This window comes from Colius striatus, chromosome 1 (genome assembly GCF_028858725.1).
Source record: "Colius striatus isolate bColStr4 chromosome 1, bColStr4.1.hap1, whole genome shotgun sequence".
In the NCBI taxonomy this organism is placed as follows: domain Eukaryota; kingdom Metazoa; phylum Chordata; class Aves; order Coliiformes; family Coliidae; genus Colius; species Colius striatus.
The window spans coordinates 22,613,474-22,629,500 of record NC_084759.1 but is presented as its reverse complement, the minus strand read 5'-3'; the positions used below and the strand labels follow the sequence as shown (position 1 = coordinate 22,629,500).

The following is a 16,027-nucleotide window of genomic DNA, read 5'->3' as shown; positions in this document are numbered from 1 at the left end:
TATGGTAACTTGTCTACCAACAGTTGTTTTGGCATATGATGGGTTCACGTTTCTACAATCCTCATTTTGAGAGCTTCTCCTTTCCTATCCTTACACACATTTCTCTCTTCCCATCCTTCCTCCTGGAGAGATTTCTGATGCAAACAATTTGTTCAATATTCAGCACAATTCCACTCCCATTCTTATGACCTCTTCACTAGAAGTTTCTATTACTTCTGCTAAATGCAGTCCTATTGATCAGTACTGTATCATATTTTTGTTATTGTTGTGTGGTTGCATTTGGAGGGGAACAAGGGCAAGAACTAGAATAAAAGCTGATGATAACACTATTCTCTTACACTGCTCTTTCTACACAAGTCACCCAATTTAGACATCGCCAATAAAGATTTACTGGTAAGGAAATAGCATTACAAAGCCACTAACGCTGTCCCCGCCCCAGCCCGTGCCTCAGATTATATTTCTGGAGAGACATTGAGAGGAGGAGGTTCACCTGATCACCCACAAGCAAGTATTATCAAACAGAAATAAAAGAAACCATCCCCACGCTGATAATCATTTACCAACCTTGCTCTATGTTCATCTTCTGATACAATTGTCTGAAATAAACTGTGCTGAACATGGCGGTTGTATCCTTGCAAATCCTGCCCCTCCCCAACCCACCCAAGATGGCTTAATATTGTGGTCATGTATTTAAAATCTCTGTGTGTCTGCCAAAGGCAAGAGCTGAATCCAGTGCACATAACTGCACAATAAGTTCCCACATACAAAAAAATCTCAGAGAATATGTGCATACACCCACCACATGAGCTGGCATATTGCTCTTTTAAATTAGCATGAAGAACAAAACAATATTCTCCTAGGGTTGTAACTTGTAGCTAGCTCATGAATTAGTCCTTCAATGAACTTTGAGTATCTTGGTGCATATGTAGTGCAATATACTTAAGAAACAATAAATAAAGTCCATTAATGAGTAAAGCATAAGTAGAAAGGAGAAGGTAAGAATGTGCAGAGTATATGAATGTATTGTACTATGCCATTGCCTACAGGAAGTCAAATGTACTTGCTTTTACTGTTTAAACCTTCCATGAAAGTGTAAGATAAAATTGTAAAAGTGTTATGTAAAATACAGTAAGTCCAACTGGAAAAGAAAGTAAAAATGTATTCACCTTGCATCCTTCAGACACTTGGAGATTGTTTATATCAGGCAAAGACACATCAAAGGTGGACGTTCCCATATTAAAATGATGAGGGTCTGCTGAAGTTGTGTCACATGATGTGGAAAGTGAGTCAATATGATTTGTATCCTCTGATGGTGAAAGAGTTATAATCTGTTTAAAAGACAACAAAAACACAGAAGAACTGAGTGCACAGCTACCCTAAAACACGGTGCTTTTATGAACATGCAAAGTAAACACTGTCTTAAAGGGCAGTGACTCTCTTAGTTTGTACATGCAGACATAATATAACACTCTCCATGTTTCTGTTATAAAAACTGTATGCAAAGATCCCAGAAGGGATCAAGGAAAACCTGAAACAGTTTACCGAACTGGAGTCTTGTTGCATTTAAGTATTAGATACATCAGAAAGATTTAATACTGGCCAGTTGTGCTAAACTGTCACATTGTAATTTGTGGGAAAAAGGGCAAATAACCAGATCTCAGATTTCCTGTGTTTCAAACCCTGCATTAACATTCCTGTTTACATTTGCAAATAAAGGAAAATCAAGCAGTGACAAAACACCACATTGAGTGTCACACCCCAATTTCAGTTGCTTAGACTGCACCTAGGCAAGAGGAAACTAAAAGCCCTGCTTATTTAAAACCACAACCCTGTCTTTTCTTAAACTGCAAGTTTGCAACTTACTAGGTCTGAGTTCTCCAAGATTTGGCTGGTGGTCAGGTCCTCCTCCTCTGATGACTCATCAGAGTCCTCATGGTTCATTTTGTTCAGGCTGGGCGTGCTCCCTGAGAGCTGGCTTTCTTCCAGCAGCTGCATGTCACATTTGTCCAGGCTATCCAGGGACCGTCTGCGTACTCCCCAGTTGAAGTTGTCCATGCTCTCGCCCTGAAACCAGGTATAGGGTCAGCTTCCTTGACTTGAAACTCACCATATACAACCACTAATCATTAGCTCAAAGTTAGCTCAAGGAATATTTTTTATGTAAAAATATAATACAAACTTGATATAAGCATTATTTGTTCACCTGGAGATAAGAGCAGAAGCATGGAAATGACAGTTAAATGAAGATTCAGTCTTTTCAGTATTAGATGTTTTCATGCATATTTGCCGATTTAAGAATTCATTTTTGTAAGTCCACATATACACACATCTTAATACCAGTAGAGGAATGACAGGCAAAACAAAAGTTTGGAAGCAATTTTAAATGATTTTTTCCATGATTTTTAAAAGCATTAGGAGCACAGTTCATAACAATGGTTCCATTCAGAAACGGGTGTTAAATATTTTAGATTCTTTGCATTATATATGTAACCATGATGAGTAGATTTGAATGAAACCCTCATTTACGCTCAAAATGTACTACCTAAAGAAGTACACCTTTTGTAAACTGTTATTCTAGACTCATATTGCTTATTTTCATGACTTGAGCTTATTTGAATTATCTGAAACTATACTTTGAGAATGACCTGATTAGCATTGCCTGAGATTTCACATTTTGCAAAGGACACAGTCAAATGGACCAAACATTTTGTATTGACTTTCAGTTCCGATCCCACATGCAGTTACATGAAGCTGAGTGTATTAAGCAAAATGTCTAACTATTTGTTAGGCTGGTGGACTGGTACAAAGATCATTTGATTTCTTTCATGTGTAAAAATGACACCTTTACACCATTTTTCCATTTGTTTACTTTATGTATGTTCCAGTGGACTGTATCTCTTTTCACTAATTGTGCCAATTCTCTTACTCCCTTCTTCAAATCTAGCCACGTTCCTCTCCAGCAAATGCAGGAGTATGTCGACAACTGCTCATCATGGACACCCAGAGGAGAAATGTTCCTTACACAGAATGAACGGTCTACACAGAAGTAACCACTTGCAGTTTTGGCTACTTTAAAATGAAAGCCCTCAACCTGACCTCGACATGTGAAGAAAATTTATACAGAAAAATGTTTCTTTCTGAGATTCAAGGTCAACTCTTTAAAACAAGACTGTATAGAATGCAACACTCTTAAACAAGCAAACCAACTGCTGGAAATTCAAGTTGACAGACATGTTTTAAATATGAATTTGACAAAAGTATTGTTCTGCCCAAAAAAGGTATAAATATTATCAAATCGCTGATTATGAGTATCTCCTGGGCTTTTGCAGATGAAAATTATGTGCAGCCATAGACAAAGAAGTCTCAGTTTGGTAATGCTCCTTAAGCAGATTTGTAACTTTAGATATGTGAGTCAATCCCCATTCAGGACTATTCATACCTTTACTGAATGAGTACCAAACTGCATAAAGTACAATTAATTCCATTTCAAATTTACCTCCTAAACAATCAACAAACTTGCATTAATAGATCTTATTTTCCTTCATTCCCCTTTAATGCAACAGACTATGGAATACAATTAGAAAGAGGGAAAATTCAGTTTCATGACACTAAGCTTACCATTGAAGAAAAACATATGAGGAAGAAAGAAAGAAATACTTTTTAAGAAAAAGACAATTGAGAAATGCAAGAACTGTAACCCACAAGAACATTTAGAACTAAGGAATGCCCTATATTTAAGAGCAAATGAACACAAAGTTGTTGCGAAGCCTGCCACAGTATTGGAAGAACCCTGTGTTTTCATCCTGGGACTGGGATCTTATGGCAGTTTTGTGTAGGAAAAGAACTGAACACATCTCAGATTTAAGAAATTATGTCTCTTTAAATCATAGAAATAACTGTTCAGTTACCAGCTATTTATTTTAAGAAATTCTTTCATTGTCCATCCTCCCCTGCAAAGGTTGGAGGACACGTGCAGCAGTAAGACATCCTCCACAAGCACATCAGTTACTAAACTAATAAATGACAAAATGGCATCAATAAGCAAGCAAGCAAAGATGACTGTCATCAAACCCTGATCCCCACAATGCTTAATACAGCTACCAGTAAACTTTGCAGCCCATGTCTATGGGAATATTTCTTGTTGCAGTTTTTATTCTGCGCGAATTCTTAAAGCAGGAAGCCATCAAAAAGAAAAATGACCAAGGATACTTCCAGAGCATGCAGTTAGAAGGGGAAGTGAATTAAAAGTGAGGGAAAAGGGGAAGAGGGACGAAGCATAGTATGATCAAAATACCCATAGTATTTGGGTTAATGTAAGCTTCCTAGAGGGGTACTCAGAATTATACCGAATTTAAACAAGAGGTCAACATGTCTGTGGAGTTGCTGTTAGTCTTTTAAGCAATCTTTCTGTCACAGTTAACAAGAGGAAGGGAAGATGTATTTGAGAGGCTCTTCACTTTTATCTAGTGCAGGAGCAAAGCTATCTGCTATCTGAAAAGCCACCAGTAACAAACATGAAATCAAAAGAAAGCCGTCACATGCTATAAATGTGTCTGTCCAGCAGTGAGCAGGTACTACATAGGACTTCCCACAATCACCACCCTCTAGTAAAGGGGCAGATGTGCCCTTGTAGCCACTTTAAACATTATGACAATCCAGGGGAAAATAAAGAGACACAGAAAGGGCAGTAAAAAGGGAAGGAACCCTATGTGGGGGAGAGCAGTATAGCTCCTTCATAGTGCTAGTAAGAATCATAGAACAGAATCCTAGAATCATAGAATGGTAGGAGGGAAGGGACCTTTAGAGATCGTCTAGTCCAACCTCCCTGGAGAAGCAGGTCCACCTAGATCAGGTTGCATGGGAATGTGTCCAGGCAGGTCTTGAAGATCTCCAAGGAAGGAGACTCTACAACCTCCTTGGGAGACTCTACAACCTCCCTGGGGAAGAATCACGTAAAACTTCTTTCAAAAAAGTTTTTATCCTTACTGTATTGACAAAGTATGCACAGTTAATGGAACAGTACAAATACTGTAGGTTATCGGCAAAAGTATTGTGGAACTGCACAATAAGGCACTATTTCCATATGGTTTTATCTGTTGGAGCACAGGCATTTTGAGACAAAGATGTTTTTGGGGTTTTGTTTTCATAATAGCTGATGTACAAACTATCAGAAACAAATATGTAAAATAAAGTTGTTGCTGATTTTTGCGTCATTTGTACAACTCATTACAATTCTCTGTCATTTCAGTTCTCTCTACATTGACAAAACTGCAAGCTGAGGTCCCAAACTGGCAACCACTGATGTGTTATTTCAGTTTTCTTCAAGGATAAGTGTGTCCAACAAGGTTGTTAGCAGTATAGATCTGAATTAAATTAAGCTGTATGAATGAGTTAATGTGTTCAATTAAATTCAGGTTGGTAGACAACGATGTAAACCTTCTGAAGAGGTCTCAGGTATCTGCTAACAGGAGCCAATATATACCGTAGCTGAAAAGCTAGAAATTATACAGCATTTGCCCATTTTCTTTCTATGTATTATTAATGCACAAAGATACTACAAGGAGAAATAGCTCAATTTGAAAAATGGTGATACTAGAATTGAGATATTTAAAATGTGTGAAGACTGTTGAACATGTCAGAACCAAACTTAAAATGAAGCAGAATTTTTGAAAAAGACCCTAAAATATTTCTAACACAAGATAAAAAATGAAGGACCTGTCAGAAGTGCAAGCACACACATCCCCACCCGCCTATGCACACACTGAAGAAGGGGAGGGCAACAAAGAAACTATGATGTTATTCTATAATACAAATTTGCAAGAAGGCATAACATATGCTGGCACATCTGAGTTCAAGTAGCATTCTTACCTGAAGTTCCTGGGTAGCAGATATAACAGACAGAAAAACAAATAGAAAGAGTCTATGTAAAATTACTGTATTAAATACATCATAGTCAAACATTTGCCTACAATAGTAATTGATATCATCACAGAAACTTCAACTCTTTGGTCTATCTTTTAGATGTGAAAGTAACCATTACTTGCTTTCTTATCTGTAAGAAATTTCAAACAAGTACATCATGTGTACTGGGGATGATATAAGCATCACTGGCCTGTTTAAATCATAAGGTTTCTTTGAAAGATTGTGCTCTTAAGTTTTCTAACATTGTTTTATTCTTGTTTATGAATATATCAAATTCCGACCTGATGTAAATGATACTGATTTAACTCAGTCACTACAGAAGTAGACTCTTATGCCAGATTTGAATTTGGCTAAAGTATCTATTTATTTAAACCAACAGTAAATCCGTCTGGACTACACCTTGGAATGCAAGGTCTCAGATCTGTGGCAATTTAAAGACAAATAAAGGACTATATTTTTCATTTTACTTTACATAAAACCAGAGAAGCTTATTATCTGTTCCACGGCCAACTTAAGACAATTAGTATATTCATTAATTTAGGCCTCAGTCTTGAAGCTATCAGGACACATTTAAGACACATTTTTTGCAGTGTCACAATCCATGTGGCTGAACTCCTTTTGACAGGAATTGTTCTGCACAGTTATATATAACCTGTACATGGTTTTAACTGTTGAAGAGAATGAAGAAATTCCTGAATTTTATTGGGCAAAAAATTATCATATAATATTTAGCCAAAATTGCAGTCCAAAGTCCTTGTAATATTTTGAATCATAGAATCACAGAATGGTAGGGTTGGAAGGGACCTTTAGAGATCATCTAGTCCAACCCCCCTGCAGAAGCAGGTTCACCTAGATCAGGTTGCATAGGAACATGTCCAGGCGGGTCTTGAAGACCTCCAAGGAAGGAGACTCCACAACCCCTCTGGGCAGCCTGTGCCAGGGCTCCCTCACCTTCACAGTGAAATAGTTTTTCCTTATGTTTAAGTGGAACTTCTTGTGTTCCAGCTTCATCCCATTAGCCCTTGTCCTGTTGCTAGCTACTATAGAAAAAACGGATGTTCCAACCTCCTGACACCCACCCTTTAGATATTTATAAATGTTAATAAGATCCCTCCCCTAATCTCCTCTTCTCCAGACTAAACAGCATTGAAAGCATTTAAGACACAGAAATTATTGCAGACAGTAGACTTTTTGATAAATGACCTGGCATTAATGTTTTATCATTTATTGTTATTTGGAACATTAAAACTCTTCACAATATTTGGTAATGTATTTTCAACCATTGATGCCAACTCCTTTTTTGGTTTGTTTTTTGGCTGTGAGCCAAAGTCACTGTATGTTGATACAGAGACTTGTGACTTGGATAACAAGGACTCTGCAACACCACTTTCCACTCCTTCATTTCCATTAAAATTTAGATATATATGAGTTCCCATCTGAGGTGTCTGTTTACCTTAAAATTATTTTACTACTGTAATTCAACTAGGGAGCAAACTGATTATCTCTTCTTGTACACATGTTTTTCTCAGTGCTAAGAGTAATGCCTAAGAGGATTCATGTTAAAATTGAGTCCAGATTATGAGAAGATAATTTATTAAACTGTTAGGTTTGCTGAATATCTGCACCTTAAATACTTCAAAAGAACTAACAATTTCTGAACTTTTAAATAGCAACAAAATTGTTGTACTTCTTTGGCAATGGATGTTAATTTTTGGCCTTTCCCAACCAAACAAATAAATACTCCAGGTTTGATATAGGCAAGATTAAAGGGTGTAGCCCCCCTAAAATTCAGCAGTTCTTCAATATCCCTTTAGCAGTTTCAGCTCAAGGTGAGCTGACAGGCTTCCCCTGTCAAGACTTGACCTGGGCCCTCAGGGTTCTGGTTAGCTCCTGCATGAAATGATGAAAACATGGACACCTAAGCAGAGTGGAAGATACATCTCTCTCTTAGTGATTTCATCAGCAGTTGCAGGAGTAACAACAGCCTGAAGGCCTAGATTCATGTTTTGGAGAGTTACTCATGAACCAACAGATTTGGAACAATCTCACTTTATGTTTGTTTAATCAGCAAATATACTTTTGTTAACAATTTAGACCTTTAAAACTTGCATTTAAAATGAATTCAGTTAAAAGTAAATTCATTGAAAAGGCAGGAGAACAGACACTTTATCTTTCAGTAACAGTTTTGCAGTGTTTCCTAAAGCAGATTCAGAAAGGAAGGGTGTGGTAGCCTCTTACTATTATGCTACTGAAACAAATACTAAGTGAACATAGTGAATGAACTGAACTCAGAACTAAGTTTATAGTTACACAGTTAAGTTTTATGCTACAAGAAGAATACAGTGTTTAGTAGAAAGAATATAAAACTGTTTTAATAAAAAAAAACTGTTTCAGAGAAAATATACTGTACCTCCCCATCTTCCAGTTCAACATCTAGGAAATCAAAGTCCCTAAAGACTCTGAATTGTTGTTCACTGTTTGAATCATCCATATTCTCCTGCTCCCTTGCTCCGTCTTCTGAAGACACCAAGCTTGTCTGGTGTTCAATCAGATCCAAATCACCACACGAAGAAAAAATGACCTACAATTCAAAAGATTTCTCTTGTAACAAACTGTTCCCTCTGGTTGTTTCTTCCTAAAAGCTGTAATTGGTTATTCAGAAGACCGTATTTCCAGTACACACCTAATTCCTTCACTGGGTATTTTTAGAACACTCTTTATTATTTATGTTGGACAGGTGCCTTCAGATTAAACTTGTACAAAGAAACAACTTCATACTGCAGGAACACGTCCAAGAATATTACAGCTACCTCCTAATGGCTGCAGATTGATGTTGCCTGGAAGTTTGTAATACATTTATAGGAAAAAAATCTGAGAACTCAGCACACAAAACACTGTCAAGGGGATGAGATAGTACATTCATAAAAAAACCCACCTTTAGTTAAAAATGATGTTCAAAATATGTCAAGATCAGGAAACAAAACAAGCTATAATATTTCCTTTCCTACTAAAGATATTTGCATCTGCAATTTAGTTGCAAAAATGAAATGGTCCCTTCCTTGCGGAAATGAAGGATGTGTTTGCTTACCATGACAGAAGTGATATATAACTTATTGAAAAACATTCAGATAATTTCCCTTCTCTATAGAAAATGCTTAATAACTATTATAAGAGCTTTCTGTCTTGGGTGACCTATTGGCTATTTCTTGGCATTCGATAGTATTAATTTTTAAAGAGTAACACAGAATCATAGAATGGTAGGGGTTGGAAGGGACCCCCTGAAGGATGTTATCTGAAGGAAAAATCAGATGTTCCCCTCTCAGTTTCATTTCTGTAATTTAACTTTTTACTTTATAAAGGCTCTCAGTTACTAACGTCAGAGGTCATTACTCTCCACTCACTGCAATGACGCAAGTAAAACCTTCACATGCAATTTCACAGATCTGTCAGGCCATCACAGGTCCCTCACAGCAAAACCATTGTGCGGCTCTGTAAGCAAATTTTTTAAGCAAAAGGGTCATTCACACACTGGTTTGTATGCTGAGAAATGCAGGGGGGGCCAGTGCAAATGACAAGTTATAGTAATGTGACTATGTGGAACTATGCAAATCAGATCAGGAACTCTGGGTAACAAACTTCTTCACTTTTAAAGTTTAGGAAACAATGAAACAAAGAAATGGTCAATACAAAGCTACTTACTGAAGGATTTTTACTCAGCCCAACTTCCTGACCACACAGAGAAAGGACATGCACCAGCTTTTCCTTTGTCCTTTTCTAGAAAACAAGATGTTTCTCAAGTGAGCATTTTTTTAACCACCAATTCTCCTGATGGCTAGAAACATCCATTAACAATTTTTTAATTAGGAGAAACCAATCAAAGAATTAGTAATTAAGTGCTCAAAAGGTTGTTTTCAGAGCAACTGTGCAAACAAGGAAATGTAAAAAGAGCTGTGAAGTAGTTTTTGCATTCATTAATTTTAAATTAGCCTGTAAACGTGCATCAATTCAAAAGGACTGTTCAGAAGTTTAAAATTAAGCCCATGCATGACAATTTTTTTTCAGAGTTGTGCCTGAGTCGCTGCTATATAATGTGGTACATTAAAAAAAAGAGCAATGGATACATTTATTCTGCATGGTTTTATTTTAACTGGCAGATAACCAAAATCAATAAGGTAATCAAACATCACTTTTAGGAAAATTGTCCCAAGGATTTTTTTTACCTTATTTCCCAAGAAAAAAACACTGAGAAAGTTGCACATGCTGTCTATGTGCTCTCCTTGCTAATATCTGAACTCACCCGGCATTCTTATCTAAAACTGCCCTACACTTAGAGGTCTTAAAAGGATGCATTTCCTACAGGTTGAAAGAAAACCACTGGCAGGATAGAAGACACACATAACTCCATCCATTTCTAAATGCAAGACAGTCATTCAGCCGACACAGTCAGATGCTGTGCTGCCACTGTCCCAGCCCGCCAGGAGCAACACAAAGGGCACATGCATTTAAGAACCTAAGTATGTGTTAAATCAACTTCTCCAGTCGCAGCTTGTTAATTAAGTGGGCTACTCGAAAGTTTACCTGAGAGTATTGGGGTCTCTTCCAGCTCACAGGAACAAGGACATTGGAATTAGATCCTGATGAGGTTGAAGAAGTGCTTCGAGTGACAGCCATTGCCCTGGGTTTACCATCTCGTCCAGAAGAACTCTGCAGCTCATCATACCGTCTCCCAATAATAGGAGTCTTAAATAGAGAGCAATTATTCACTAGTACTATGCTCCAGGATGCCCTTATAATGTGCCATACTGTATCAGTTGCAGGAAAAGATTAATCTGAAGATCATATACAGGGGTAAAACAAGGAGTGCACCAAATTTCATGTCACTTGATATGTATGTTATTTTCCACTGCAAACATATGAGTAACAATTGCCATGCTTAGTAGCTAGTGCTTATGGTCATGAATAGCTAATACTCAAAGCAACTGTCAAACTCGTTTCTAGCACAAGAATCAACAAAAAAAGCCAGAAAGATTATGAGATTTATTTTAATTACACATTTCTTGCATGTGTTTTTTAATGGTTTTTTCCTATGAGTGCTGAACACTCTGACCCTGTTTCAACAAACATTAAAATGCTTTATTGGACTGACAACAGGATGCTCAGCATTTTCTAGAACTATACCTACATGAAATAGCAAGAAGAAACCCTTTATGCAAGATGCTTTTCCATGTTCATATTTCCTTCTAAACTCAAAGTCTCGCTATTAAGTACATGAAATAGTCTATAACACTGCACACAGTCCTGCAGGTTCATAAATATAGAGAGAGTTGCCCACTAAAGTCAATAGGACCATTCAGTTCTATGAAGTTAAAAGGTATACGGTGTTTGCAGGATAAAGACATTGGCAACCAAGTATAAAGTGCTTGGAGAGGGATTTTATATCATACTTATATATTACAGCTGGAATAACTGCCACACAGCTTTCCCACCAGATAATGTTAAAAACAACTAATAATTCCTAAAAAAAAATCTAGTAAAAATCCAGAAAAAGCCCTCCAGAATGGGTCATTAAATGTGGCACTGTGAATTGAAAAGAATTTAAGAGACTTTCAGTTTGACAGTTTTCTTTTCTTGCCTAGTTTTTCTGCTTTCTTAACAATCAACACGTGCTTCAGGATTATCAAACAACAAAATTACAAATAGTACCTCTGAAATATCAAAATGAAACTCTAAAGTCTTCCCTGGTAGCTCCTTGGAGGCACTATTCCACACTCGATGTATTTCCATTTTTGAAAGATCGCTGTGTTGATAGGATGGTAAAACTAAACTGGCAGAACGAGAAACTACCAGCTTCAGGATATTCAAGGCTTCTCTCCAGTGAATGCTCTAGAAATAGGTGTATTTAATCAGTAAACTGAGAGAAAGATTCATGGGCATTAAGAATTATTTACATTTTACAGTCATTTCTTTTGCCACATAATAAAAACGATGTATTCAAACATTACTATTCTTTCTCTTTCTTGGTCAGTGACTTGCAGAACAATTTCAACAGCAGAGACCAAGTCTTGCCTAAGGTGTCATTGTTAGGAAACTAGCCTGCAACCTGGGAGATCTGAGTGCAAGGCCAGCTTGGCAAGGGCTTTGAAATCTCCTACCTGAATGCCTTAATCACTACGAATAAATGTAAAGGCCACTGTAGAACAGAAAAGCTGACTTCACACAGGCTCTTTACAGCTGTAAATTTCTAGTAGAAATGTGTGTTTTCCACTTGTGGATCAAGTACAGAATTCTCTGAAGGGAAGTGCTTATGCTATGTTTCCGTCATGCTAATAATAAAAAAGAGTGTCTGGTATTAACCTTATATTGTAGCGTAGCTGCAGCTTAACCCTTCCCAAACACTGAATGCACAACTGGGCATCTTATTGGGGGATACACAGTCTATGAAGCATCAGGATGTTGACAGCACACTGGACAGTTGCAGTCCTCCCTGCTAATGTAGTCTTAAAATTCTTACAAAGAAAATAAACTTCTGATATTAAATACTGCTAAGTTCCTATAAAGCAGACACGGTATTTACCTGTACATATTTTTCAATGGTTTTTAGCACTTCCATGTTAAACTGTTTCACAGGAATTGCTGACAGGTCCATATAACTAAGAAGACTGTAGATCATCTGTAAGAGGGACTGTTGCATACTAGGAAGGCCTTTTTCTAGTAGCTGTTAAAAAAGAAAAAGTGAAATTTTGAGACATTTCTTCTTATGGAAAAAGTTACTAGTTTCATGAATATCGTTTGCACAGTTCATCTCTCTTCACTCATTGATTTTGCAATGTTATTGTACAACCATTTTAAAATTGATGATGATACAAGTGTGAAATTAAAAAGAGCTTTAAGTTGGGAGCCAAATGCCAGCCTGTTTTGATAATGAAATACACATTTTATATATGCCTGCCCTAACTTATCCAGAAAACACAGTCAGCAGTTGAATAAACTGGTAGGTAAAATTTACCCTGTAACTGGGGAAGCACATCCAATAAAAACATGGGAGTATCTTTTTATGTCTACCTTTTCTGCAAGTCAGTGAGAAAAAAGAAAACACGCTGAAGAAACAAAACTACTATTATTCAGACATCAATATCTATTTATCCAAATATACCTCGCTGCCAGTGCTCACTGGCTGTTAACTGCCAAGGAAACATTTTCTGTTAAGGAGAAGTTGGAGTCCCCAGGCTCTCTTACTGTAGAGGCTAATACAAAGAAGGGCTTGATGTAAATCCCGGAATTTTGTAACACCTGAGTGTAAATCCCAGAATACCATAATGAACCTTGGAAAGGCGACTGTGCCCATATAATATATACATAAGCCAGGAGGTGTACAGACAGCCATGCTATGTTTGCACATGTGTGTGAAATATCTCAGCCGAAAACTTCCTGGAACGTAGCACGTTCCTTCATTGGTGACAGGTACTGTCTCACCCCACAAATTTCAGAGGTGACCAAATGTTATTGCTGGAGGTTATTACAGGCTCAGGACTAGACCTTATCCCTCTACTCAGGCCAACAAAAAAGTTCTTGTAATATTGGTTACTAGAGATATTAGAATCTAGAAAACAATTACTTATAACAACTCTATGCTGCCTCATGTCTGCCTTCAGAGAAAAATTTCAACTGTTATCGAAGCAGAGTTCAGTAATTTATTAGATGCCTACACTGACCTCTTTCTATTGAATGAGAAATGTTTCATGACAGCCAAAATGGAGTGATCAGGTGGGACACACACCTCATCCCACTAAATATCTTCTTATTTCCTCTTCAGTAAAAGATTCAAGAAACAATGTAGGCAAACTCCATAAACAGCACAAGAAATGGAACGCACTATGCTTTATTTATTCCTCTACAAAAAGACAGCAGTACATGGTAACCTGCTTCAGCTCATGGATACCTTTACTGAGAAATAAAACATGCTTAGCAATTCTTCTTCAAAACAGGATTACAGAATTTTTCTTGGCTTCCATTAGGATCTTGCAATGGAAGGTTTCATTCCTTCCTTGTAAATAGTTTACGTGATTCAGCATATCAGCTGGTATAAGAGGAATAAAGGACTAGAAGAAACTATCTAGATGAGAAAAAGAGGTTTTTTTCTTGTCAAAGGCTACTAGACTAGATAATCACCTTCATGATAGGAATAGGGATTCTTGTGAAATAATATTAATTTTTTCTCTATTGGTGGTTAAAAAGCTATTCTAGGAACTTTATCTCTGAAAGCTTCAAATTTCCACTCCAGTTCCTATAAAGTTTTTCTCAACAGAATCTTTTAACAGATCTTGCTCTTTAAATTCTAAACATGTGTGGACTGTGACAGCTTCCACTTGTTCAGATGAGTATTTATGATGGTTGATACACCAAGTATGTGCTTAAATACATCATAAATTTCTAACAAGAAAGAGTGCTTCAGTTTAAAAGAAAGAACAGTAACTATAAATGCATTTAGTCAGTACAGTAAGAATTCTTTTGCTGGCAGAAGTAACAAAAATAGTAGCGAGATGGAGTTGTGGTAACACATCATTTGAATCAGTATGTTCATATGAACTGTTTTGAAGAATTGTGGATTCCTCACTAATAAGTGTGTGATAACCATCAGGGTGTGGAGAGCGGAGCCTGATCCCTCAGCTTGGTTGCTGCTGGTTGATGTGGCTGTTGGGTTGCTACTGCAGAAGACAGTTCCCTTTGACCTTCCGAATTTGGCAGCAAGTGAGAAGGGATAGTTCTTGGGCTATATTGGTCAGTCAAACAAAGTTTGAAGAAGGCATTTCACACAACAAGCCATGTCTGACAGGCAAGCCATTAGTGAGACAATGTCTGATCTAGGACATGCTCCTTGCAACACAGATGTTGGCTTTACCTATCGATAGCATGTCCCACTGTTTATAGGAGACAGGAGCACATTGCTTGTCCTGGTCCAGGGATTAAATAAAGTAAAGGGGAAACATATTCTGAGTGCTGGAAAAATCTTTTCTGTGGCCACAACAGGCTCAATAAAATGGTTTCTTGTCTCTTGCTCCTCCTCCAGACCGGCAGCTACTCTATCTATGCCCGTACAAATATTCCCTAGACATGACTCAACAGAGCAGCAGTCAATGTAAAAACAGAGAAAGGAAGTTGTGCTTACTATTCTGTCATTCTTCAATGATGGTAATGTGAGAAATGTGCCTTAATTATGGTCAAAAACCTGCCTGACTTGCTGTTAAAACAGTAGCGTGGTGCTGATCTACAGCAAGGAGGAAGTGCAAAGACTGTCCAGATACATGTCTAAACCCATTTGAGTGGGGCAAGATCACACGCCATGGCCTTTGTGGAGGTGCCGCAGCACTAGTAAATGTACCTAGAGTACTGAAGGAAAAAGAGAGGGCAAATCTTTCCTGTAGCTGGGAAAGCAAAGGAGAAAGAGTTTAAACCTCAATTTGTACAGCATTTGTTTAGTAGGAATACAGCTTTCTGCTGTGAAGGAGACACTTGGTTCTGGCGGATTCAGAGTTGTGTTTAAAGAGCTAATAGCTCTTCAGAGTCTTTGAGTTTGAAGGCAGACTGAAAGACCTCAAGGTCCTGTTTTAGTCTGCACAAAAGAGTCCTAGCTTTCACTATCAGTTAAGATCTGGTAAGACTGTTTACTTAGAGCCTCCATGTGTGAACAAGGTGAGGAATTGCAGCTTGAGGTAGCAGGGACAAGTTTGCTCTGAAGTCTTGAGTGAATGTGGGGGAGCACAGCTTGGCTTCTCAGGCTCTTGAAAATCTATGGATAACCAATATCAGAGATGCTTGCTGAGTTTTTGTGACCCTTTCACAGAGAGAAGAATGAATCTGCTAAAAAAAACTCCAAAGCTGCTCTAAAGAATACAGAACTGTCTTCATCTCCCTGGATGAGAGGAAAAGGTGAATGCATCTCACTACAGCAGAGAAGTAAAGGGATAAATCTGAGAACTCTACAAGTAAATGGTGTCTGGATGCTAACGTGACACAGGGGGCAGAAGATCAAGTGGCCTTAAGCTAAAGAGCACAACTGAGCTTTAGATTCCCAGTAACAATTCTGCATCATCTTTATACTCCACGC

General features: G+C 37.7%; 1 protein-coding gene across 6 annotated transcripts in view; it reads right to left on the bottom strand.

The window, feature by feature from the left end:
• Positions 1-16,027, bottom strand: part of FRY (FRY microtubule binding protein) — a 206,451-nt gene that overhangs the window by 23,191 nt on the left and 167,233 nt on the right. For all 6 annotated transcript variants that reach the window (XM_061993519.1, XM_061993487.1, XM_061993504.1 and 3 more), the window contains exons 47-53: positions 12,497-12,637; positions 11,626-11,805; positions 10,501-10,662; positions 9,622-9,696; positions 8,333-8,503; positions 1,864-2,064; positions 1,167-1,328 (exon numbers count right to left, since the gene is read on the bottom strand). In XM_061993519.1, coding sequence (XP_061849503.1) covers positions 1,167-1,328; positions 1,864-2,064; positions 8,333-8,503; positions 9,622-9,696; positions 10,501-10,662; positions 11,626-11,805; positions 12,497-12,637 — 1,092 coding nt within the window. The remainder of the gene's footprint in view (positions 1-1,166; positions 1,329-1,863; positions 2,065-8,332; positions 8,504-9,621; positions 9,697-10,500; positions 10,663-11,625; positions 11,806-12,496; positions 12,638-16,027) is intronic.